Here is a 25356-nt window from a genome sequence, read left to right as displayed (position 1 = left end):
AAGCCCTATCAATTTCTCTGCAACCCCATCACCTTACATAGTGGAACATCGTTACTTTGTCTAATGGAACCACTTTACTTTGTCCAATAATCACGTCACTTTGTCTATTAGAACTTTGTCACTTTGTCTAGCACCCATTTCACTTTATGTAGTGAAATCCCATCACTTTGTCCAATAACCTTGTCACTCTCTGTCTAGTAGAACCTCATCACTTGATAAGTAGAACTTTGTCACTTTGTCCTACTACATAGTCTCTTTGTCTAGTAATACATCATCACTTTGTCCCGTAATCTAATCATTTTGTCTAATGAACCTTGTTACTTCGTCCAACAACCTCGTCACTTTGTCTAGTGAAACCTATTACATTGTCTTCCAGCCTTGTCACTTCATTTAGTGGAGCCAGGTCACTTTGTCCGACAGCCCATCACCTTTTCCGACAATCTGTAACTTTATCTAATGGAACCCTATTTGTTTTGTCTCGTTTAACCTTGTTACTTTGTTTAGTGGAATCATGTTGCTTTGTCGAGCAACCTCGGCACTTTGTTTAATATAACTCTGTCACTTTGTCTAATAACCCCGTCACTTTGTTCAATAAACCCCGTCACTTTGTCTAATGACTAAGAAAAAATTATCGACAATAGATGGTCATTATTGTCGGTGGCCCCATATGATTTAAGGTCCATGTTAAATTGTCTTATTACCATGAAAACTATTCACTATATATTGTTCCCGACAACTATGTTTAATTATCTTGATGTTAGGTAAATCTTGAGGGTTATACGTCACTGGGATAGCCATTAACGCCATCAAACTATATTTAGTGTGCAGGAGACGCATATGATGGGCATGTTGGTGCTTACGTGGAATAAGAGATAGATGATCTTGCGACTATCTATTCCTGATTTCATTCGTATTTAATTTGTACTGTCGTGTATTGCAAAAACTTAAGACATTGGTTTGTATATGCCTTCGAGTAGCCACTCGATTATTTTGTTATTTATATTTGGACTCCTTCTTATACTTAATTTGTTTCTATTCCACTAAATTATTAATTCTGATAAAGAAAAAAATGTACATGAAATTTGGGCTATATTTAAAAGTTAACACTCAGGTTTTTAGAAAACGAGTAGTGTACTTGGGTTTCGGGAATCGGGGTCTTATAGATGTGATTATTGGTCAAAGTAACGGGGTTCTATTAGACAAAGTGACGATGTTCCACTAGATAAAGTGATGGGGTTGCCAGACAAATTGATAGGGTTTCGCTCGATAAAATGATGAGTATTTGAATAAAGTGACTTGGTTCCACTAGACAAAATGAAGATGTTATTCTGTAAAGGTGATAGGATAAAGTGGCGGCTTGTCAAATAAATGACGGGGTTTTAATAGACAAAGTGACGGGTTCATTTGATAAAGTGATAGGGTTTCATTAGACACAATGATGGGACCCACTTTGATGTATATGTTCTATATCCACGCTGTTCATCTGTTTTGCCACACAAGCAGGGATTGCATTCCCACCATAAAAAACTTCTTGGGGTCCATGAAAGTTTGGATCAAGCTGCTATTTGTGTTTTCCTTTCGTCCTAGTCTGTGTGAACTTATCAACAGGTTGGATGGCAAATAAACATTACTGTAGATCTAGGAAGTTTTTAATGGTGAGTGTTCAATCACCACTATTTTTTTGTCATGTGGTCCACCTGGGATTTGTATCTGCCTCAATTTTTGGACCATGTTCTAAAAAGAGATGGTCAAACGGATGGATGACGTGGATATACACCACATACATCAAGGTACGTGGGCCCCACGGTCAAGGCCTCACCCACTAAGTTGTTACCCTGCCTCACCTAATCCATGTCCATGTCACATGTGCAACAATGACATGGGCCATGGTACCTCCATGCATCCAATGGCACTGGATCTGGTCCCTTTCTGGTTACTTGAGTGTAAATTTCACACAATTTTGCTTTGTGCACTACATCTTGACTCATGTGTTTATTGTCTCATTTGAATTTTCTGTTATCTGCAAAGTTTTTCAACAGTAGTGGGTCTGAATGGAAGTGGTAAAAGCAATGTGATAGATGCAATGCTCTTTGTATTTGGGAAAAAAGCTAGGCAAGTAAGCTCCATTTATATGTGGGAATCTAATCAGGGTCGACATTGTTGGTTTATCTAGTGCTCATAAACCTATCGAATGGACTGGTTTGACAAGTTTTAGAATCTAATAAGACTTCACATTGTTAACTTGGTTTGAGTCAAGGAGGTAACTTGATATTTTACTTTGAGACAGGTCAGTCATCATCCAATGATTGTTACATGCCACTGTGAAGGTAGAGGATGGAAATTTTGGAGAGACAGTAATCTGGAAAGAAAATTTTGGGGTCATTCAATCTAGCTTGATCCTATTGGTCTTCTAACTCTCGAGTTTGATGATGGTGAAGTTTTTCAGTGGAGCAAGGTATGAAAATCATGAATGAAAATAGTAACATTTGTTTCCTCATAGGATTCAAGCTGAAATGTGTATTTCTTTTTTATTTTTTCCTTTAGGTCACAATTTCCATTTACAACCTTATTCTGGGAAAGCTCTACTACAATCACTATGGTACCATGTGAATAGAAGGAAATTCTGAATATTTGTGTAAGCTAAAATTCAAGGAGCAGTCGATCATAGTCTGAAATCCTCACCAGTTGATTAATTCACTATGGTACCATATGCGAGTGCACACAGACTCACCAAGATTTGTATTTTCAACATTATTGTAATTGTAATTGATTGAAAGAAAGGATTGTAATTAATTCATTATTGAATGAATGATTGTAATTGAATGAATGATTATAATTGAATGAATGAATGAATGATTATGCAGATGGTAATTGAATGAATGAATGATTATAATTTTATTTTTTTTTAAATGTAGGTAATAGCTATGGATATTGACTGTAGCTAGTAATCTGACAACCGTATTTCTATTGATCTAGCACTAGTTTTAGCTACAAATACTATCGGTAGCTGTAGGTACTTTTAGCTAGAGAAATGATCGTTACGGATTATATTTGTAGCTATTATCATCCATAGCTACGGATTAAATTCGTAGCCATAGGTTTCAGACCTATGGTTAAAGCACCTACAACTATGGTCACGGACTAAAACTATAGCTAGAAGTCTTTAGCTACGAATTTTATCTGTAGCCTTTTCCCATTTTCTGGTAGTATATTAAAGGATAGAAAACTTTTGAATCAAGCTAGTATTTGTATTTTCTCTTCATCCATGTCTTTGTGACATTATCAATTGGTTGGATGGAAAATAAACATTACATTGGTCTCTACGAAGGTTATAATGGTACGTGTTCAATCACCACTTTTCCTATGGTATGGTCCACTTGAGATATCGATCTATCTATTTGTAGATTCATGCCCTGATGTAGGCGAGCAAATTGGATAAACTGTGTGGATAAAAAAACAACCATCATGGTTAGAGGTGGGCATCAAGTCGATTTAGACTGAGTTAGGGCTGACCCGACTGGATTCGGTTTTGAAATAGGCCTAACTCGGTACCGAGTCCAGCATGCCTAACTCGATCCGAGTCCGGGTTTGGCCTAGACTAATCCGGACTGAGTATGACCCGAGTACAAGTACCGAATTGGGTTGGGTGCAATCGGTATCCACGAGCTGAAATCACAACTCAAAATCGAGATTCACTTGCTAGAATTGTAACCTCTCCATAGCTACACGGCATCACAGATCTAGAACGTCATATCTAAGTTTTTTAAATATATATCTATACACACACACACACACACACACACACACACACACACACACGAGTCGAGTTTCGGATCAAGTCGAGTGACTACTGAGTTGGATTTTGGGTCGAGTCGAGTCGAGTTACTAACTCGAACTCAACTTGTTTTGAATTCAGATTGGACAAAGTCAGCTCGATTAGGATTGACTCACCCACTTCGATCGTATCAAGTTGGACGAATCAAGTTTACCAAGTCATCGCTTGCCTAGCCCTAATCACGGTGAAGCCTACAAAGGTTTTTATTTTTAGTAACACGCAATACCAACATTAGTGCTATGTACTATGCCATGTGATCCAAGTGTAAAAGAAAGAACCTGACAACTCTGAATCCCTATGTGAGTGGGACCCATCTAATTGTGTACATTGAATATTTATGCCATCTATCTATTTTGCGAGCTCATTTTACAGAGTAGGCTAAAAAGTGAAGCCTATCCAAATCTTAAGTTGACCACACTACAAGAAACCATAGTCATTGAATATTAAAACCTTTTTGTGGGCCACAAATGGTTTTGGATCAAGCTGATATTTGTGTTTTTCTTTCGTTTGGGCTGTGTGACCTTATCAACAACAGATTGGATGGCAAATAAACATTATAATGGACAATGAAGTTTTCAATGGTCGGCATTCAATGACCATTGTTTCATGTGGTGTGGTCCACCTGAGAGTTGTATCTGCTTAATTTTTTGTACAATTCTCTAAAATAATATGAGATAACGGGTAGATGGGGTAGATATACAATGCATAGATCAAGGTGGGCCCACAGTGAGGATCCTGCAGACATCACTCATCCTGAGTCACAGCGAATATTCCTTGTATATATATATATCTTATAAAATTGCCGTGAGACGACGTGACCTAATTAAATTTTAGAAGAAAGAATTTGGAGACGGATTAGCTACCGGGATTAGCTACTGACAGGAGGTTGAGTAGTTGGACTGAAGTGATGTCACCAAATTATGTGCGGCCCACCATGATGTATGTGTTGTATCCACAGTGTCCATCCATTTGGAGAGATCATTTTAGGGCATGATCAAAAGAATGAGGCAGATCCAAAGCTGGAGTGGACCCCACCACATAAAACAGTGAGGAGAGTGACGTCCACAGTTGAAGTCTTCCTAAGGTCCATCGTGATTTTTATTTGAGATCCAACCTGTTTATAAGTTAACACAGACATTAAAGAAGGGAAAACACAAACATTAGCTTGATGGAAAACTTTTGTGACACTTAAGAAGTTTTTAGTGGTGGGTGTGACTCTCTCCACTGTTTTCTGTGGTGGGGTCTAATCAAGTTTTGGACCTAATTCATTCGTTGGCTCATGCCCTAAAATGATATCTCGAAATTGATGGATGGTGTGGACACAAAACATACATCATGGTGGGACCCACGTAACTAGGTGACCTCACTTTAGTGCACTGAATCCTCAAATGGAAGGAAGCGGATTGCGTAGTAAGTTACTGTGTCAGCACACTGAGTAAACTCTGTGGGGTCTACCATGATTTTTGTATTTTATCCACTCAGTCCATTAATTTTACCAGATAAATTTAGGGGTTGACACAAAAAATGAAGCATCTACAATGTTCAAATGGACCACACCATAGGAAACAGTTGAATTGAACGTTTACAGTTGAAAATTTCTTAGGGGCTATAAAAGCTTTGGATCAAGCTTATATTTGTGTTTTCTCTTCATCCATGTCTGTATGATCTTATGAACAGGTTGGATGACAAATAAACATCACTATGGGGCCTAACAAGGTTTCAACGGTGGAAATCATTATCCCCACTGTTTATTATGGTATGATCCACTTGATATTTGGATATACTTTAATTTTGGGCTCAACCCCTTAAAGTAGATAGAAAAACGGATGGACGGTGTGCATAGACCACGTACATACAAGGTGGGCCCAAGTGAGTTTACTGATCAGTACGGTAAGAGCAAGAGCGTACCGTACGCAGTATATAATCCGATTTCCGGACGAAACCGTCTAACGGCATTAGATTTTTCCCGAAATGTAAATTTTTTAAATATAAAAAAATCCGGTGATGTGGCACTTAGGAATATGGATCCTCCGTTTGCGTAAGTAGGAAAATTGTTATTGTTGCAATGTATTTGGACCATATGATTGTGAAATACATTGAATTTGCAATCGCTGACTGAGACGGACCAATCGCTATACAGCGAAGGAGGAAAAAAGCAGGAAAGTCATGGTTTTCGCAAACAAAGGATCCGAACACGGCACTTAGAGTGACGTGGACCAATAATAATAGTGGATTCAGCGGCTCACTGTTTCCACGAAACAGAGGATCCACACTCAAAAGATAAAGGTCGTCCATTAATTTAGGTGCACCATCATATATGAAGTTGACCGGTTAGAGAACTTATGCAAACCTTTTCGCAAATTTAGCCGATCGGATAATTGGAAGCAAAGTTATAACCATCCAAAACTATAATGCTATTTAGACTAATATTGTCCTGGTTTGGGCCTTCTAGCCCTTTTTCTCATAATCTTGAACATTTATGAAATCAACTACTACCTATCCTAGATGAGAATCAGCACTTAGCGTTGGTTGCCTACATGTGGGCTCCATGAACAAAGAATTACAAGTTTAAATTTACTTCTTTTTCTTTTTTTTTCACGTAATTGTGGTTAGCTTAACTAGTGGACTGACGTACGTGATTCTTGGGCTAGTGGTACCCTTCTGATGAGTGGTTTGGATATTGCAACTGTTCATCATGCCTGCGTATGTGGGGGCATATCCATTAACTGATGGAATGAACTTAAAAAATCTCAAGAGTTATATAATACATCTCACACCTGGAAGGACCAACCCATTTTCTCTTTGTTTTTAGTGCGAGACAAAGCCAAGTTTGGAGAACTAAAGTAGTAAGCTAATGTGGTGAGCCATCTCATGAGAAATTAATTTAATATCATATGGAACAGGTATCAGGTATTAAATTAATAACAAAATGTACACTTCATTTATGAAATACTGTAACTACGGATTAAAACTACAACACGGTCATGCTACGGATTAAAACTGTAGCTACAGGTCTTTAGCTACGGATTTTATCCGTAGCCTTTGCCCAGTTTCTGGTAGTGCATTGAAGGATACAAAACTTTTGAATCAAGCTGATATTTGTATTTTCTCTTCATCCATGTCTTTGTGACGTTATCAGTTGGTTGGATGGAAAATAAACATTACATTGGTCTCTATGAAGTTTATAATGGTATGTGTTCAATCACCACTTTTCCTGTGGTGTGGCCCACTTGAGATATTGATCTATCTATTTTTAGATTCATGACCTGATGTAAGCGAGCAAACTGGATAAACCGTGTGGATAAAAAAACAACCATTATGGTTAGAGGTGGGCATCAAGTCGATTCAGACTGAGTTAGGGCTGACCCGACTCGATTCGGTTTTGAAATAGGCCTGACTCGGTACCGAGTCCAGCATGCCCAACCCGATCTGAATCCGGGTCTGGCTTGGACTAATCCGGACTGAGTATGACCCGATTACAAGTACTGATTTGGGTCGATTCAGACTGAGTTGGGTTGGGTGCAGTGGGTATCCACGAGCTGAAATCACAACTCAAAATCCAGATTCACTTGCTAGAATTGTAGCCTCTCCATAGCTACACGGCATCGTAAATCTGAAACGTCATATCTAAGTTTTTTTTAAATATATATACGAGTTGAGTTTCGGATTAAGTCGAGTGACTACCGAGTTGGATTTTGGGTCGAGTCGAGTCGAGTTACTAGGTGACTCAAACTCAACTCGTTTTGAATTCAGATTGGACAAAGTCAGCTCGATTAGGATCAACTCACCCACTCCGTTCGTATCGAGTTGGACGAGTCAAGTTTACCGAGTCGTCGCTTGCCTAGCCCTAATCACGATGAAGCCCACAAAGGTTTTTTATTTTTAGTAGCATACAATACCAACATTGGTACCGTGTACTATGCCACGTGATCCAAGTGTAAAAGAAAGAACCCGACAACTACAAATCCCTATGTGAATGGGACCCATTTAATTGTATACATTGAATATCTATGCCATCTATCCATTTTGTGAGCTCATTTTACAGGGTAGGATAAAAAGTGAAGCCTATCCAAATCTCAAGTTGACCACACTACAAGAAACCATAGTCATTGATTATTAAAACCTTTTTGTGGGCCACAAATGGTTTTGGATCAAGCTGACAGTTGTGTTTTTCTTTCATTCGGGTTGTGTGACTTTATCAACAACAGATTGGATGGCAAATAAACATTACAATGGACAATGAAGTTTTCAATGGTCGGCATTCAATGACCACTGTTTCCTGTGGTGTGGTCTACCTGAGAGTTGTATCTGCTTCATTTTTTGTACAATTCTCTAAAATAATATGAGATAACGGGTGGATGGGGTAGATATACAATGCATAGATCAAGGTATGCCCACGGTGAGGATCCTACAGACATCACTCATCCCGAGTCACAGCCAATATTCCTTGTTAATTAGACAGATTTTGTAAATATATTTTTTTATATATCTTATAAAATTGTCATAGGACAGCGTGACCTAATTAAATTTTAAAAGAAAGAATTTGGAGACGGATTAGCTATCGACAGCAAGTTGAGTAGCTAGATTGAAGTGATGTCACCAAATTGTGTGGCACCCACCATGATGTATGTGTTGTATCCACAGTGTCCATCCATTTGGAGAGATCATTTTAGGGCATGATCAAAAGAATGAGGCAAATCCAAAGCTGGAGTGGACCCCACCACATAAAACAGTGAGGAGAGTGATGTCCACGGTTGAAGTCTTCCTAAGGTCCACCGTGATTTTTATTTGAGATCCAACCTATTTATAAGTTAACACAGACATTAAAGAAGGGAAAACACAAACATTAGCTTGATGGGAAACTTTTGTGACACTTAAGAAGCTTTTAGTGGTGGGTGTGACTCGCTCCACGGCTTTCTGTGGTGGGGTCTACTCGAGTTTTGGATCTGATTCATTCATTGGCTCATGCCCTAAAATGATCTCTCCAAATTGATGGACGGTGTGGATACAAAACATACATTATGGTGGACCCATGTAACCAGGTGACCTCACTTTAGTTGCGAGTCTCCTGCTCAACCCGTGCGCTGAATCCTCAGATGGAAGGAAGCGGATTGCGTAGTAACTCACTACCTTAGCGCAATGAGTAAACTCTGTGGGGTGTACCATGATTTATGTATTTTATCCACTCTGTCCATCAATTTTACCAGATAAATTTAGGGCTTGACACAAAAAATGAAGCATCTACAATGTTCAATTGGACCACACCATAGGAAACAGTTGAATTGAACGTTTACAGTTGAAAATTTCTCGGGGGCTATAAAAGCTTTGGATCAAGCTTATATTTGTGTTTCTCTTCATCCATGTCTATATGATCTTAGGAACAGGTTGGATGACAAATAAACATCACTGTGGGGCCTAGCAAGGTTTCAATGGTGGAAATCATTATTCCCACTGTTTATTGTGGTATGATTCACTTGATATTTGGATATACTTCAATTTTGGGTTCAACCCCTTAAATTAGATGGAAAAACGGATGGGCGGTGTGGATAGACCACATACATACAAGGTGGGCCCAAGGGAGTTTACTGATCACTACGGTAAGAGCAAGAGCGTACCGTACTCAGTATGCAATCCGATTTCCGGGCGAAACCGTCTAACGGCGTTAGACTTTTCCCGAAATGTAAATTTTTTAAATATATTTAAAAAATCCGGTGATGTGTCACTTCGGAATACGGATCCTCTGATTGCGTAAGCTGGAAAATTGTGATTGTTACAATGTATTTGGACCGTATGACTGTGAAATCCATTGAATTTGCAATCGCTCACTGAGACGGACCAATCGCTATACAGCGAAGGAGGAAAAAAGCAGGAAAGTCGTGGTTTTCGCAAACAAAGGATCCGGACACGGCACTTAGAGTGACGTGGACCAATACTAATAGCAGATTCAGCGGCTCACTGTTTCCACGAAACAGAGGATCCGCACTCAAAAGATAAAGGTCGTCCATTAATTTAGGTGCACCATCATATATGAAGTTGACCGGTTTGAGAACTTATGCAAACCTTTTCGCAAATTTAGCCGATCGGATAATTGGAAGCAAAGTTATAACCGTCCAAAACTATAATGCTATTTAGGCTAATATTGTCCTGGTTTGGGCCTTCCAGCCCGTTTCTCCTGATCTTGAACATTTATGAAATCAACTACTACCTATCCTAAATGAGAATCAGCACTTAGCGTTGGTTGCCTACATGTGGGCTCCATGAGCAAAGAATTACAAGTTTAAATTTACTTCTTGTTTTTTTTTTTCACGTAATTGTGGTTAGCTTGACTAGTGGACTGACGTCGTGATTCTTGGGCTAGTGGTACCCTTCTGATGAGTGGTTTGGATATTGCAACTGTTCATCATGCCTGCGTATGTGGGGGCATATCCATTAACTGATGGAATGAACTTAAAAAATCTCAAGAGTTATATAATACATCTCACGCCTGGAAGGACCAACTCATTTTCTCTTAGTTTTTAGTGCGAGACAAAGCCAAGTTTGGAGAACTAAAGTAGTAAGCTAATGTGGTGAGCCATCTCATGAGAAACTAATTTAAAATCATATGGAACAGGTATCAGGTATTACATTAATAACAAAATGCACACTTCATTTATGAAATACTCCTAAAAAGATTTCTACCTTTACAATAACTCTCACCATTCCTTGAAAAAGGGAAGAAAATAGGACTTGATGTAATCTGATTCCCACACTAATGCATCCCACCAATCTTTTTCACCACGTATAAGCCTTAGAGAATTCTGATCAACATGAAGAGGGAGCTTCTTCAACTTTGGGCAGTGCATCACGTTGAGTACCTCCAAAGAAGGAAAATGCAGTGCATGGCTACATATGCTACTTAGTTCTGGAAGGTACCAGAGCTTTATAGCTTTGAGCTGCATTAGCCCTTTCTCTCTCACTTCATCGTCATCAGCTGTGTTTATTACTTCTTCTAGTACAGGGCAATCTATTATTTCGATTGTTTCAAGATTCTCAAGTTGCAGTAAATAATGAATTTTCTTCAACTCGAAACAATTCCAAATATATATACTGCGAAAGCTCCGGAAGCATCCGCGGCCCACATGAATGTAATTTAAGACCGGGAGACGGTCAAGTTCGAGAGATTCTAGGCAATAAACAAGATAATCATCCTCTCTCTCTCCATCAGCACCAATCGTCACCTCCTTCAACATATCACAAGATTGAATAGAAAGTCCTTTAAGACTCTTCATTGCTGAAAAAGAGTATAATAGTTGGGTGGATGTAGTCAGTCCCTCGCATCCTTTCAGTTGTAGAAACCTAGTAGCATTCCTCAGTTGGTTAGAGCTCAGCAACCTTTCAAGAGCTTCCAGAGTTTCTATGCAGATTTGAAGATGGGTTAAACGTTTCAAGCCTACCAACTCAGTCATATTACATCCACCACTTCCCTCTTCCCATTTTGAATAACTTTGATTTAGGTTCATCACAATTAACTCAGAAAGCCTAGAGATTGCCCCGCGAGGAATTATCTGCAAACAATCTGTTGATTCCAAGTCCAAGTGCTTCAACTTCGTCAGATTTCCTATCTCTTTAGGCAATGATTCAATGCATGTGCATGATAAATTGAGATATCGTAGCTCTGCCAAGTTACCCATCCCTACAGGAAGCTCCTTAATAGATGAATGTGAAAGATCTAAGACCTTAAGAACAGGCATGAATTGAAAAAAATCAGTGTGGACGTTTTCAAAATGCGAATTCATTTGGAGCATCAAGGTAAATAGGTTGGGGCATTGAGGTTTCTCTGTTATTTCTTTTATGTAATTATTCATTAGAGATATCCTGTCGGCCTCCTTCCACCTTTCGACGTCCGGTGCATGCCTCAGTCCAATGCCTGCTCGCACCAAAAACCTGTTCTTCTTCTTCCCACACTCGGAAGCTATCCATAACGCTAGATCACGTATCACGTCATGGAACTTCACCTCTGTTTTTTCATCTGAACCATTCTCTAACAAGCACACAGCCTTTAATCTTCCAATGATATCATGTCCCTTGTTACGTGCTTCATCAAGATCATCATCCCACCCATCTAAGAATCCTTCACCTATCCAGTAATCTATAAGTTGTTCTTTGCGAATGGAGTAGTCCTCCGGAAACAGTGCGCAGTACAAGAAGCATGATTTAATCATGTCACCACCGAGATTATCATAACTGAATTTCAAACGCAAAAGCATTTCATCATCCATACCTGATATCTCGGATGGTGGCTTGCTCGTGCTAAGAACTGATATTGCATGCTCCCATTCCTGTGGTGTCTTCTTGCATGCCATGGCCCGCCCGATGGTTATTAGCGCAAGGGGCAGACCTTTGCACTCTTTGGCAACCTTCATGGCAAGGGACGGTATGTCCCGATGAGAAATCATAGCCTCTTCACCAACATTCCGTAGAAATAGATCCATTGCTTCTTTCTCTGGGAGATATTGTACTCTGATCTTCTTATCGGCAGCCATGCGGCCACAAACGTCCTCAAATCGTGTGGTGAAGACGACCTTGCTCATGTTTTGGCTACTTGGATGAGGAATTCCGATCGTCTCTAGATCCAACCGTTCCCATATATCATCAAACAACAGCATGAATTTCTTATTGCTCAAGACCTTGTAAATGTCTCGAGCCCGTGTCTCATTTTTGCTGTCATTCTCCACCCAAGACAAGCCCAACCGCTGCCCGATATCCTTCTGAATCATTTCCACATTTGACTCTCTAGACACCACCACCCAAATGATGAAAGCAAATTCATGAGTTCTTACAAGGAATTCATTGTTAATCTTTTTTAGGAGAGTCGTCTTCCCGACTCCCCCCATTCCATATATTCCAAAAATTCCCACTTCGTCTTCACTAATCAAACCTAGAGCATTCGACAACATCAAGTTCATGCCCACAGCTGATGTGCAAGGCATCTCTTCAATGGCATCAGGAGGCGGCTTCTCTGCCACTACATCAAAGGAATCAACTTTGCTCTTCAACTCGACCACGTCGTCGAGCTTCATCGCCACCTTCTTGCAGAGCTGGTAGCCAGACCAACTCGTTCTCGTCACTTTCTTAGATTCTTCTACCACAGCATTTACTTCTCTTTCGATGGATTCTACTTTTTCTAGCCACCAGTGGACATGGTCTGTGCGTTTGAGTTTCTTCCGTTCAGCAACTTCCACCCTTTTCTTCACGTCGTTCCTTGCACATTTCAATTCGTTCATGCCGTTCTTCAGAGAGTCCATATTTTTTTGGAGGTTGACGACATATCCTGTGCGTTGAGTGATGGGATCCAACAGGCGAGATATGATGGAATCCATGACTGTGGATGAGAAAATGAGAAATGTTAAAATGTATGGAAGGGTTGAGAGTAGAGAGTACGATAGAACTCTCACAGCTCTTGTTTTTGCTTTTGAAGTTTATTATTTCCACAGCTTTTAGTCAAAAGTAAGATGATTATTTGAGAAAAGCACTATAAATTGTATTGCTCTTAGTTGCATTGGTTCACATGGACAGTACAATCAGTCGATCCAAACTGTACATTAATTCAAAAACAACAGTTCAGAGGATATCATTCAAAAATATCACTGATCGGATGATACATTCCATCATTGCCTTATTTGGTATAGCCATTGTTTTCAAGCATTGACGGATGATTGTAATTTCCTAATAAAAGTGATTCCTAAGAACCATATATATGTGTGTGTGTGTGTGTGTGTGTGTTGGTTCACATCAAATAGAAGATCAACTTGTTGTTAAGATCTTTTTCGTGTAAAAAATCTTGACCGTCCATATCAAAATCCATTCGATCAAATAGCTAATATTATTCAGATGAGTGTGATACTTTTGGGTGGTCCAAGAAATGTGCACTGGATTTATTGAACCATTTAGATCAATGGAAGAATGTGCATTCGACCTACGGAACGGTTTAGATCAATGGAACAGATGGTCCAAATGTCCTAACGCAACTAGGAGAACTATAACTTATATAGTGCTCGGACGGCACTGTAATACTTCTTTAATTTGTTTAAACTGCTCTCGAAGCACTAGACGTTGTAAGTGCTCGGGGAGCAGATTAGGTGAGACCCCGAATGCCTGACTCTGAGGCCACTTATGTAACAACCCTAAATTTTGGTACATTATAAAAAAAATTAAATTAAATATTTAAAGATTTTATTTTTAAATAAAAATAAAAATAAGTCAATAGTTGAGTTGGTAACGAAATTCTTAATTGAAAGAGAGGTTTAGGGATCGACCTCCTCATCCTATCTTATGAGAATTTTTTTAAAAAAGAGATAAGGAAGGTTTCTGCGTTTAAAAAAGAAAAAAAAGAAAATAGGAAGCCCTAAGTTCTAATCATTGTATAGTTGTGTAGAGTCAATTTTAATAAAGTGATGTTTTTATGATTTCAGTCTAATTAGTAATATTTTAGGAATACATTAAATGGATAAAATCTGATTTTGCTAATATAGATCTGTACGGATCATATAATCCTTAAGGCCAAAATATACAAAGGTCATAATTTTTAGATCAATCTAACAATCAGATAGACCACATTAGTCAGATCTAAAAGTGTTTAATAAAGGAATCTTAGATTTTCGCGCAAGTGTTGGTATCACTTGGCGTAAAAGGTCGAGATAGGTCATCGGTGTATGTGTGGTTAGATCCACACCATCCATCTAATGTGTAGAGGCAAAACATGATAATACCTCAAGAATCTAGATGATCTAATCATCCGGTGGGCCACCCCGATTAATTATTTGACATTCAATTTCAAGATCTTAAAAAGAAAATATAAATCTTGATAATTAAATTTATATAAACATATAATTTTAATTATTTGATTATTTTAGATTTGGCCACTTAGAATGTTAATCAAATGTGGACCCCACCATATAATATAAATAAATGAATAATAATATCGTTGATATAATTGATAGGACCTCGGAATTCAAATCAACCTAATTACATTGCAGAGTCAATACTACCAAACTTAGATGAGTGACCCAACTTGTCTCCTAATTCATTAAAATTAAAATAAATCATTGTGATTGTTTGATTGATTTACTGATTTAAATATTTTGATATGATAATTATACGATAAATTTATGTGTGAATATTTTAATCGAGACAACTATGCTAAATATGAAAAATATGCATTTACATATTATCCCTCATTCATTGCATTGCATAATGTATGGTCGATTCTAAGGGCCCTCCCTGGAAGAAATGTAGATCCTGGTAGAGCGTTACCAGATGCAGGCTATGCCCAAGCCTATTGAAAGGTGGAAGCCTACGCAACGGGTGAATGCGGGTTGACGACCTCCAACCCAAGCAGATGGACGATCATCCCATCTGATGCATTCATACATCATTTTACATTCATATTATTGAACATGTATTTATGTATTATTTTAATTGCTATGATTATGAACCATGCTGAGTTATATCACTAAGCCTGGCCAGCTTACATTTTTATTGATGAAAAAACCGTACAGAGGAACTATTAGCAGATGATGTGACGCAAGAACCGGAAGGATCTACTATACCTGAACACGACCCACCTGAAATATGGGCATACTTATCTGAAGATGAAGTGATGGCATTAGACAATTTTTGATTATATGTTTTATTTTGTTAGCATAGTTTGATAATGCATACTAGTATTTATTTTGAGAATTTAAGCAATTATTTAGATTTATTTCTTTGAAATAATGTTAGCATGGAATAAATATCATTATAGTATAATGGTATAATAAGTGAATGATTTTAAGGTTCATTTTATTTTAAGGGTCGTCAAGATTTATATATATTTAGTTGATTGGTGCTAAGTATTATGTATGTGTGATTGAGATTATGGTGGACCTTATATTAAATATAATTATTATCTCTGATTAAACCGATTAGGGAATTAAATTAGTACACTTTGTATACGAGTTACGAATTGAAATTCGGATCTGAGGGTGCACACTCTGTACCCGAATTTTGGGGCGTGACAAGTGTAGTTGATTACAGTGCGTTTGTTTCTCTCGAACTATTGTATGGTTCTTACTGTTTTTTTTTTCCTTGGTCAAGAGAGTCGGCCTCGGCCACTTTTTCTCTATCAAATCCGCGTTTCTCTGTCGATCCATTTTGCACTATCCACACGGCAGGGCAAAGGCCATCATGTGGATGGTCATGATCCATCATATATGCGTGCAAATGGATGGAAGATGGACGGGCAGAGGTCACACAAAAATCACGGTGGGGCCAGCAGCTCCTGCGGCAGGAAGTTCCCGAGAAAGCCTTTCCAAAGATAATCCATCGTTTACTAAAGACAAGTTGTGCACCAGCGAGGTGCGCGGACCCTGGCAGTGGGCCCACTCAGACGCATGCATTTCATTGTATATTCATGCCATACATTCAATTTTTCAGATCATTTCAGGGCATTAGCCAAAAAAAAGGCAGATCCAAATCTCAGGTGGACCACACCACAAGAAATAGTAGTCATTGAATGGACACCATTAAAACCTCACAGGGGCTGCAAAAATTTCAATCAAGCTTATATTGATGCTTTCCCTTCATCCAAGTCTACGTGATCTCATGGATAAATTGGATGTCAAACAAACATTACAGTGGGGCCTAGGTAGGTTTTTAATGGTAAGTGTTCAATCACCAATGTTTCCTTTAGTATGGTCCACCTGAGATGTGGATCCGACTCATTTTTAATTTCTTGCCCTAAAATGACCTTACAAAATAGATGAACTGCGCGGATGATGCACATGATATCATAGTATGGCCCACAGAGCATTAAAGGTGGGCCATTACATGATTTTCCCACTATTTGAAAGATATACCCACTGTATAAACTTCTGTGTCAGATTTGGCTCCATCAAACAATGAGTCAAGAATCGAATGAGTTAACTCAGCCGAGTCTCGTTATATTTCAGTAATTAAAAAAAAAAAGATAAAAGTTTAAATAAATCTCAGAAAATAAAAAGAAAATAAAACCTTTGAGAGAAATTTGTGCACTGACGTACGTTGCTGTTTGTGCTTAGTGGACCAACGGTAGGAAATACAGATGTGCTAAATTAATAACCTTACAATTCCTGCACTGGGATGCTAGATGGGGCCCACCGTGATGTTTGTGAGAAATCCACTCCCTCCATCTATTTTTCCAGATCACCTTAGGATAAGAGATGAAAAAATCTAGTAGATCCAAAACTCAAGGTGGCCGTATGAGAGGAAACAGTATTTAGTGACCATCATTAAAACATTTGTATGGCCACAAGAGTTTCGTATCAAACTAAGTTTTTTATGTTTTCACTTGATCATTGGATCTGCCTCATTTTTGGGATCATACCTTAAAATGACATGAGAAAAGGGATGGTCGGCATGGATAAACAGATACATCATGGCGGGCTCCCACACAAATCTGTCCATTTGTGGCTAGAGACAAGCGACGACAGTAGCATTACAGGAAATTGTTCTTTTACCGACGACATAATTCGTTATTATTTTATTTTTTTTCGTTGGTAATAATTATTACCGATGAAATATGTCATCAAAAAGATCGTCACTATATAAGACTGTGGCTAAAGGTTTTTCCCAACAAAATATTACTTCGTCGGCAATGGTAAAACAAATACTGACGAAAAAAATCGTCAACAAAATATGTTACTTTTGGTAGGAAAAACAATATATTTCGTCGGTAAAACAATATATTTTTTTTTTCATAGATAAATTTCAATTTCCATTTAAAAATAACATTTTTTTTTTTTCAAAATGTATATTTTTTTACTCTTAATCTTTCTTTGAAAGCTTTTAACAAAATATCAATTTTATTATAAAAATTTTAAAAAAAACAATTAAAATACAAATTCTGAATTTTTATTTTCAAAATCTCAAAAAATTTCTCACATTTTAACTTTTTCTAAAAAATTTCAAAATGCCGATTTTTTTTTTTCTGTAAAAGCATCATTTTGTTTTCAAAATTTTTCTCATACATTGTTAAAATTTTAAACTTCTCAATATTCTTTTTCATGTGATATTACAAATCATTTATATATTACTTTTAATTTTAAAAAATAAATTTTCACTTATTTGATGTGTGTGTGTGTGTGTGTGTGTGTGTGTGTGTGTATATTACATTCAATCAATTGTTAAAAATAATCTTAGATACAAATATACTTATTAACTATACTAAAAACAAAAATTATAATTCAACATCCATGATCAACCGTAAAAAGTGAAATCATATGCTACCTTTACCGACGATTTTTTTCGTCGGTAAAAAGCACCTTTACCGACGATATTGTATAATGTCAGTGAAATTAGCCTCTCCTCATTGGGTGGGAATATATTTAGGTGTGACGGGAATCTTTTGCCGACAAAATATGCTTTTGTCGGGAAAAGTCATGTTTACCGACGATTTCATTCGTTGGTAAAAAGTTACTTTTACCGACGATATTATATAACGTCGGTAAAAATAGCATCTCTGATATTTTCTGACGAACTATTTGGTTCGTCGGGAAAAATTACATTTACCGACGAATGAAATCGACGGGAAAATTGTTTTCACTGACGATAAATAATTTTGTCGGTAAAAGTTTCCGGGTCATCGTTGTAAATAGTGGCGGGAACATATTTAGTCGTGGTGGAAATTTTTTGCCGACGAAATCATATTTTGTCGTGGAAAGTCATATTTACCGACGAAATAAGTTTCGTCGGTAATAAGTTCATCGGTAAAAGGTCAATTTCTTTTAGTGTAGGAGGCAACCTCGTTCTCATGTAGTTGCACCTACATTTTACTGTTTTGTTTTGTGTGACGCACGTGAGTTTTAGATTTGCTTGTCTCTTAGACTCCTGTGGTTTTACTGATGGAAGGAGTGGATTTTTCGCAGGCATCTGTGAGAGATTCCGACTACAGGAACTTCATGTAGGCGGGGAACTGGCAATCCGCGTCCCAAGGTAACAGAGAAATGCTCCAATGCTGGTCCTAGTTGTGTTGCAACCTTAAACAGTCCAACACATTAATCTAGACCACTCATTATAATCTAAAACATTTCAGGAGCCAAGATGTAAACATGGTACCAATGTAACAAATACTAACCACTGGCCCAAAGGATTTTAATGTCTACGGTCAAAGCTGTTTATACAAAAACCGATCCAGTCAACAATTCGGTCCATCTATTTGTTAGGGCCCATTAAGGTTCCTTATTATTTTAAAGAATCACTTTTGTTATGCAGTTATAACCATCAGATCCATGGCTTTCAAAATGCATAGCTAGAGAAAATAAGGCCTAATAAAGGATGGATTGGATCATTTGACGAGGAAATTTCTCTATGTTAGTCCATAAAAAGTGTTGTTGAGTGAATAGACTGTTTAGATGAACCCATTAGACTATCCAAATGGCAAAAAAAAAAAAAAAATGCAACTAAGTGCCCAGTAAGTTATGGGCACGGATTTGGTGCCGCTTAGTGGGCGTTACCCTTGCCGTAGGAGCCACCTCAATGACATTTTGTATATCTACTCGGTATGTAATGTTCCCAACGCACATGGAATAGAAGAAGCCTAAAAAGAAATTGACAAAATTTCAATACGGTTCGGCAAGTCGAAGGGTCTATATTTTGCAAGAAATTTCAAATTGCTTGTTGGATTAATTTCTACTTAGTTTAGATAGGTCAAAATATTGTTCACAAGTCTATTCAACAAGTCAATAGAATTGTTCAATAAGTCAAAATACTATTCATAAGTCAACGGATCGAAAATCGCAGAATCTCTTACTTAAGTCTCTAGATACTTAAGGTCGACCTATCGAACTAACCAATCGATGACAAGTCGACAAGCGAAGAAAATTTGCATATTTTCTAAATTTATTTTCTAATTTGATTAGGACTATTTGATTATGTTTTTAGAATTTGTTTTGGGTTATTTAAAGAGGTTAAAACTCAATTTTTATAATTCAATTATTTATTAATTTAAAGAAATAATAATTTCTTAGAAGTTTTCTTTTTTATTCTCGTGGATTTGAGATTTTTTCTTGTGAATTTAAGAGAGCCTTATGGATTCAAGGTAGTTATCGATTGAGAAAGACAATGATCGACCTTATCACGTCTTCCCCGCGTCAGTAGTATTAGAGCGAGGATTTCCCTCGGCCGATGACTAACAACTGAATTGATCAAAATCTTATGTATAGTGATCCACAGATTCGTTATCTATCAGAAAGAATAGAAACTTTCTACTATGAGAGTTAGTTGACCATGCAACCCTCGACTGTATTGCGAATATGCTAATTCCACCCCGAACTCAAGGCAAGACTCAGCCATCCGTGATCATTGTACGACACAACTCCAATTTTCATAGAGCTAGGTGAATCACATCCTACATTCCGTATACAATTAATTGTTACTACTTCGTTGCAAATAGATAGAGAGAAATACTCATAGCCGGTCGAGGAGCAACTACAAGAACCTTTTCTGAATGAAGAAGTCATATTAAAAACAGATATAATCCAACATAGAAATGTAGACTTGGATTACAACTAAAAAATTAACGTTACTCTTAAGATAGATCTAAGGCTACTGATTATGCTAAGATAAAATAAGATAAATTTGACTAAATTTGTTGGATTTGTATGAGACGTCTTTCTTTGTTAAACTTCTTGTAATTTATAGATTTTTGTTGTGCCATCTGGCTGTTTCTCCCTTAATTCAACAGTTATAGCAGCTGAAACGGTCATTACATTTAGTCTTTTATATCTTTTTATATTTTCTTGACACGTGTCCCTCTAATGGCTTCTCTTCCCTCGACCCACTTTTCTGTCTCTCGGTCTTCTCAGCTATGCCTGTCATTGGCTGATGTGTCCATCCAGTTCAACACCAGCTACAGTTTCATAAAAAGGGCTCAAAATATATTTTCTTTAAAAACTATTTCTTCATGTGTAATGACACTTGTAGCTCTTTAATTAGTTGCTTTTAGGTACCGTAGTAAACATGATACAACAACATCAGTCCATCCATCCGGTGCTAGTCCTTATGTTCACGGTACATACAAAAGCTTTCTCTGATATAGAACTCAGATGGGCTAAACCTCTGGCAACAATCAACAGTTGCGGCTAAACCTTTAAGTTCACGAACCTGTGACTGGGCTAAGTTTTGAAGCAGGCTGATTCTTTCGCTTTCATACTTGATGAACAGGTTTGATGATAAATAAATAACATGGTGGGCCCACAAACAAGCCAATGGTTGGGGTCCCATACCCATTGTTCCCTGTTGTGATGGTCCACTTAAGTTGTGAACCCGGCTGTTTTTTAGCCCTGGGCCTAGAGTCAAGGGGTGCAACCGATGGATGGAGTAGATGTGCCACAGATAACATGGTGGGCCACACGCAATTACTGTCAGGATTCCATCCTATGAGGACTTGGACGATATTACGAGAAAAGTAAAACTTTTGAGTTATATGATACTAAGGTTGCTAGAGGTGCAACTGATGAATAGAGGGATCCATCCATTGGAGTGGTGTCCATCAAATATACAGTCAAAATCAAAGTAGTCACATATCAAAACAAATAAGTGTCCATTGGTTAGAAGTTAGATCATCCAACAACTTTATTTAAGGGCCATGTCTCATCTACGGTGTTACAAACAATTTAGACGGTTTGGATTGAGGTATGTCCACCAACACATCAAGACCCCTCTTTAGAGGAAAAGATATGGTACAATCCATCTGCCATCCACTTGCAACCATATATGATAGATCATGACCGTCCACATAATGGCCTCAGCCTTACATGGCCCATTGGTTCGAGAATCATAAAAACAGAACAACCCTGACCATCCTTTCTGCTCATCTTTCCCCTTTAATTACAACCGCTAACTCATTTTCCTTCTTTTCAGCCCACACAAATGGAACGTTTGAGACATTTAATTTGCATTAGCCGAAGCTGTAAAAATAATGCTGAAAATGACAGTAAATGAGAGGACGGCACTCTCAACCGAGAAAAAAGTAAGACCCGTACAATAATTCAAGTTAATAGACTATACTCCGAAACAGATTGAGACCATCTACACTATCTACATCCCTGCACGCTACTTTAATCCAAGCCATCCAATTTAATGGAGCATATTATATAATCCTAGCCTCCTACTAATGGACATTTGGTAATGGAATGTCCTCTCACGAAGAAAAGGAAATTGGTCTTATTTAACTGCATGACTAATGGATTTACGAGGAGTTATTGGACGGTTGAAATGAAAAATATCAAACAGCCTTATTTCAGCAAACAGATGTCAATCAGATTTTTCAAACAATCTGATTTTCCAATTGTAGTTTAGTTACAATCAGTTTCACGGTTTATGCATTTTAATTTGAGTTAATGTATTCAAACAAGTAACCTTTTAACAACTGCAACATGATGAAATCATATTGAAAATTAAGATAAAACACTTACCAGAATCTCTAGCTATATTTCAGTTTGAACAAACGTGGCAGCTGGTTATGTAATCCAAACCCTATAATGTGGATCACAATTCAAATGATCCAAACACCAAATATACTTCATTACACTTTTAAACTTAGGGCATGAGCATTACAAAAATAAATAAAAATAAAAATAAAACCAGAAGAAAAAACCCTCCACAGCTTCCGCTCTTTTTTTTCTTTCCTTTTTTTTTTTTGTTAGCTATCGTATGCCCCCTGTCAGTTCACACTTCACTGTTAGTCCACAGCCTCTACTTGGACTAAAGAAAAATTCACGTAAAAATGCATACAAACCAACACCAACATGAGGCAAAAGTTATGAGTTCTGCTGGGCCCACATGCATGTACAGGTCACCTTTATGTTTCGTTGAAAAGGGAAGAAAATGGGATTTATTTGGTAATAGTCTTTTTTTTTTTCAAGCATTGACGGATGATTATAATTTCCTAACAAAAGTGATTCTTAAGAACCATAAGAAATATATGTTGGTTCCCATAAAGTAGATGGTTCAAGTTTTTTATTAGATATTTTTCATGTAAATAATCTTGACAATCCGTATCAAAATCCATTGATCAAATAGCTAATATTTTTCAGATGAGTGTGATATTTATGGGTGGTGCAGGAAATGTGCACTGGACTTATTGAACCATTTAGATCAATGGAAGAATTAATGTGTATTGGACCTACGGAACGGTTTGGATCAATGGAATAGATTGTCCAAGTGTCCCAATGCAACTAGGAGCACTGCAACTGATATAGTGATCCGAGGGCACTGTAAGACTTCTTTTTTATATCTTTGATCAAAACTGCTCTCAAAGCACTATTATACGTTGTAAGTGCTCCGGGGGCGGATTAGGTGAGACACCGGACCCACCAAGGTCGGTGGGACCCTTGACTGTGGGGCCCACTGTGTGTATGTGACTACATCCACGCCGTCTATCCATATTGAAAGCTCATTTTAGGGCATGATTAAAAAATAAAGCATATCCAAATCTCAGGTGGACCAAAATAGAGGAAATAGTGGTAATCGACCATCAAAAATTTCTTGTGGGCCACAAAAGTTTTGGGTCGGCAAGATGATATTTGCGTGGTCTGTTCATCCAGATTTTTGTGACATTATCAACAGGTTGGATGGCAAATAAACATTCCAGTGGCTCCAATGAAGTTTTTAGTGGTAGGAATTCAATCATTACTATTTCCCATGGTATAGTCCACATAAGATTTCTATCTGCTTCATTTTTTTTGAGATCACACCCTAAAATGAGCTTTCAAAACGGTTGGATGGTGTGGATTTAAGGCACATACATCACTATGAGCCCTACAGTCAGAGGTCCCACCAGCCGGATCCAGTGTCTCACCTAATCCGCTCCCGAGTGCTCTTAGTTGGCGTTGGGACCTTAGACAGTCCAACACATTAATTTAGACCGATTTATTATATTCCATAAAAATTTCAAGGGCTAATATGTAAGCACCGCTCCAAGTTATTACGGGATAATACCCTAGTATTGAAAAATACCAGGTGTTACGGCATGTCATCCGAATTAAATTGATTTTATGGTCCTAACCTCCTAATTGACATTTGGAAATTAATCTTAATTCTTGAAAAACTCTTCCTTGCTTCTACAAGGGAAACAACTTCACTTGCATGAGATCCACACTGTCCATCAGGTATAAAACCCCTTGCTTCCCTTGATCACCAAAAATAAGGCCAATTCAACACTCAGGTGGGCCATCCCATATGCAGAAACCTCTGAGTTCACATGTTATGACCCATCTCAGATTTGGAATAGCCTTGGATTTTGGGGAATGCTTTCATCCTGATGAATCAAATTTAGATGAATGGACTGGATGATATATATACAACACTGTGGGCCCTTCACAAAACCAATGGTGAGCATTCTTTATCAAACTGTTTCCCATAGCGTGGCCAGCATAAGATTTTGACCATCATGATTTCTTGGTACGAACCTAAATAAGAGTATGTGTAGCTTATGAATGGGTTGGATCTAATGCAAAATTTGGTCTACATGGTTTTAGGTATGCTCCCCACTCACCCACTATCAGTAAGGCTAGTCCGTCTTCTTTCACGCAGAGAGTGAGAGAGAGAGTTACGCTGACCTGTTCAAGGCTCGACTTCTGCAACAGCCACAACGCTTTGTGTTTGGTCCTGTGGTTGTTGGGTATTTATAAGGCGAGAATATTGCCAAATTTGGGGCAGGTTCAGGCAAAAATCTGATGGTTTGGTCAGAGACAATGACTGGAAGAGCTTGTAAGGTGAAAGAAAGAGAGGAGGTTGGAACTCAGAAGAAGAGGGGAAGTGGGTTGGAAGATGAGAAAGAGGGGAATAAATTAGGAGGGTGGCGTGTGGGCCCCACTGTAATGTTTACGACCACACAACCCCAATCGTTATGTGTCACCCCTATCCATGATTCACATGGACTGATGGACCACAGTTAGAAACGATGTACTGGGTTCTCACCCTCTAAAATGTTAGAAATTATACAGATTAATGTATTTCTGTATAATGTGAAAACCGAAAAGTACAAAATAATCAGAAATCAGGACAAGCTGAAGCATGTCTAAAACGCTGTCCTTAAAGCATTATTTGCCCCTACTCAAGTAAATTGAGTATGCTGGTAGGTTACAGGCAAATAGCTTATAGGATACGACGAGCCTGGTGTGGGTCTACGTTCAGCAAACACGAAGGCCCACTAAATGAAACTCAATTACACACTTTCTGGCAGTATTACAGTATAAAGGAAAAAATCTCAAAAGAAGAAGAAAAGAAGAGAAAAAACTTCTGCACAGGTCAGTTCAAATCTTCAGCTACTGGTTCAGTTGAACCGTTCTAGACCACACCGCTGGTCAGTTCTTCAAGCTAAGGTTTAAGCCTTGCTATGTTGCTGGAAACACTAGAATATATGAGTGGAGATGGGCTGGCTGTCTCAGTTCGTATGGATTTGCTGGAATGAGTTGAGATGGTTTGGAAACCCATCCAGGTCCTCCTTTTATAGGCTATGGTGG

At 38.0% G+C, this 25356-nt stretch overlaps 1 protein-coding gene and 1 long non-coding RNA gene across 4 annotated transcripts; one reads left to right on the top strand and one right to left on the bottom strand.

Moving 5' to 3' along the window:
* The first annotated feature begins 2108 nt into the window (after positions 1-2108).
* Positions 2109-2784, top strand: LOC131223378 (uncharacterized). Its single transcript, XR_009160407.1, has 2 exons — positions 2109-2455; positions 2545-2784. It is a non-coding gene; the product is annotated as an uncharacterized LOC131223378 (long non-coding RNA).
* Positions 2785-10414: 7630 nt separating this feature from the next.
* On the bottom strand, positions 10415-24806 carry LOC131223377 (disease resistance protein RPS2-like). Of its 3 annotated transcripts, none has more exons than XM_058218786.1 (3): positions 24451-24800; positions 22306-22366; positions 10415-13196 (listed from the first exon to the last, which is right to left on the bottom strand). In XM_058218786.1, exon 3 carries the CDS (start codon positions 13192-13194, stop codon positions 10528-10530), a length of 2667 nt encoding a protein of 888 aa, XP_058074769.1. In that variant the 5' UTR covers positions 13195-13196; positions 22306-22366; positions 24451-24800; the 3' UTR covers positions 10415-10527. The 3 variants fall into 3 exon arrangements, 2 of the variants coding, with proteins under 2 accessions (XP_058074769.1, XP_058074770.1); XR_009160406.1 differs by lacking the exon at positions 10415-13196 and adding an exon at positions 21262-21812 and having other exon boundaries at positions 24451-24806; XM_058218787.1 differs by lacking the exon at positions 22306-22366.
* Between the last annotated feature and the right edge of the window lie 550 nt (positions 24807-25356).

The sequence above is a fragment of the Magnolia sinica genome, chromosome 13 (genome assembly GCF_029962835.1).
Source record: "Magnolia sinica isolate HGM2019 chromosome 13, MsV1, whole genome shotgun sequence".
Lineage (NCBI taxonomy): Eukaryota > Viridiplantae > Streptophyta > Magnoliopsida > Magnoliales > Magnoliaceae > Magnolia > Magnolia sinica.
This window is presented reverse-complemented; position numbering and strand designations above follow the sequence as displayed.

Excerpts from the sequence above, each read along its gene's own strand:
- LOC131223377 (XM_058218786.1), bottom strand. The coding sequence starts at position 13,194 with ATGGATTCCATCATATCTCGCCTGTTGGATCCCATCACTCAACGCACA.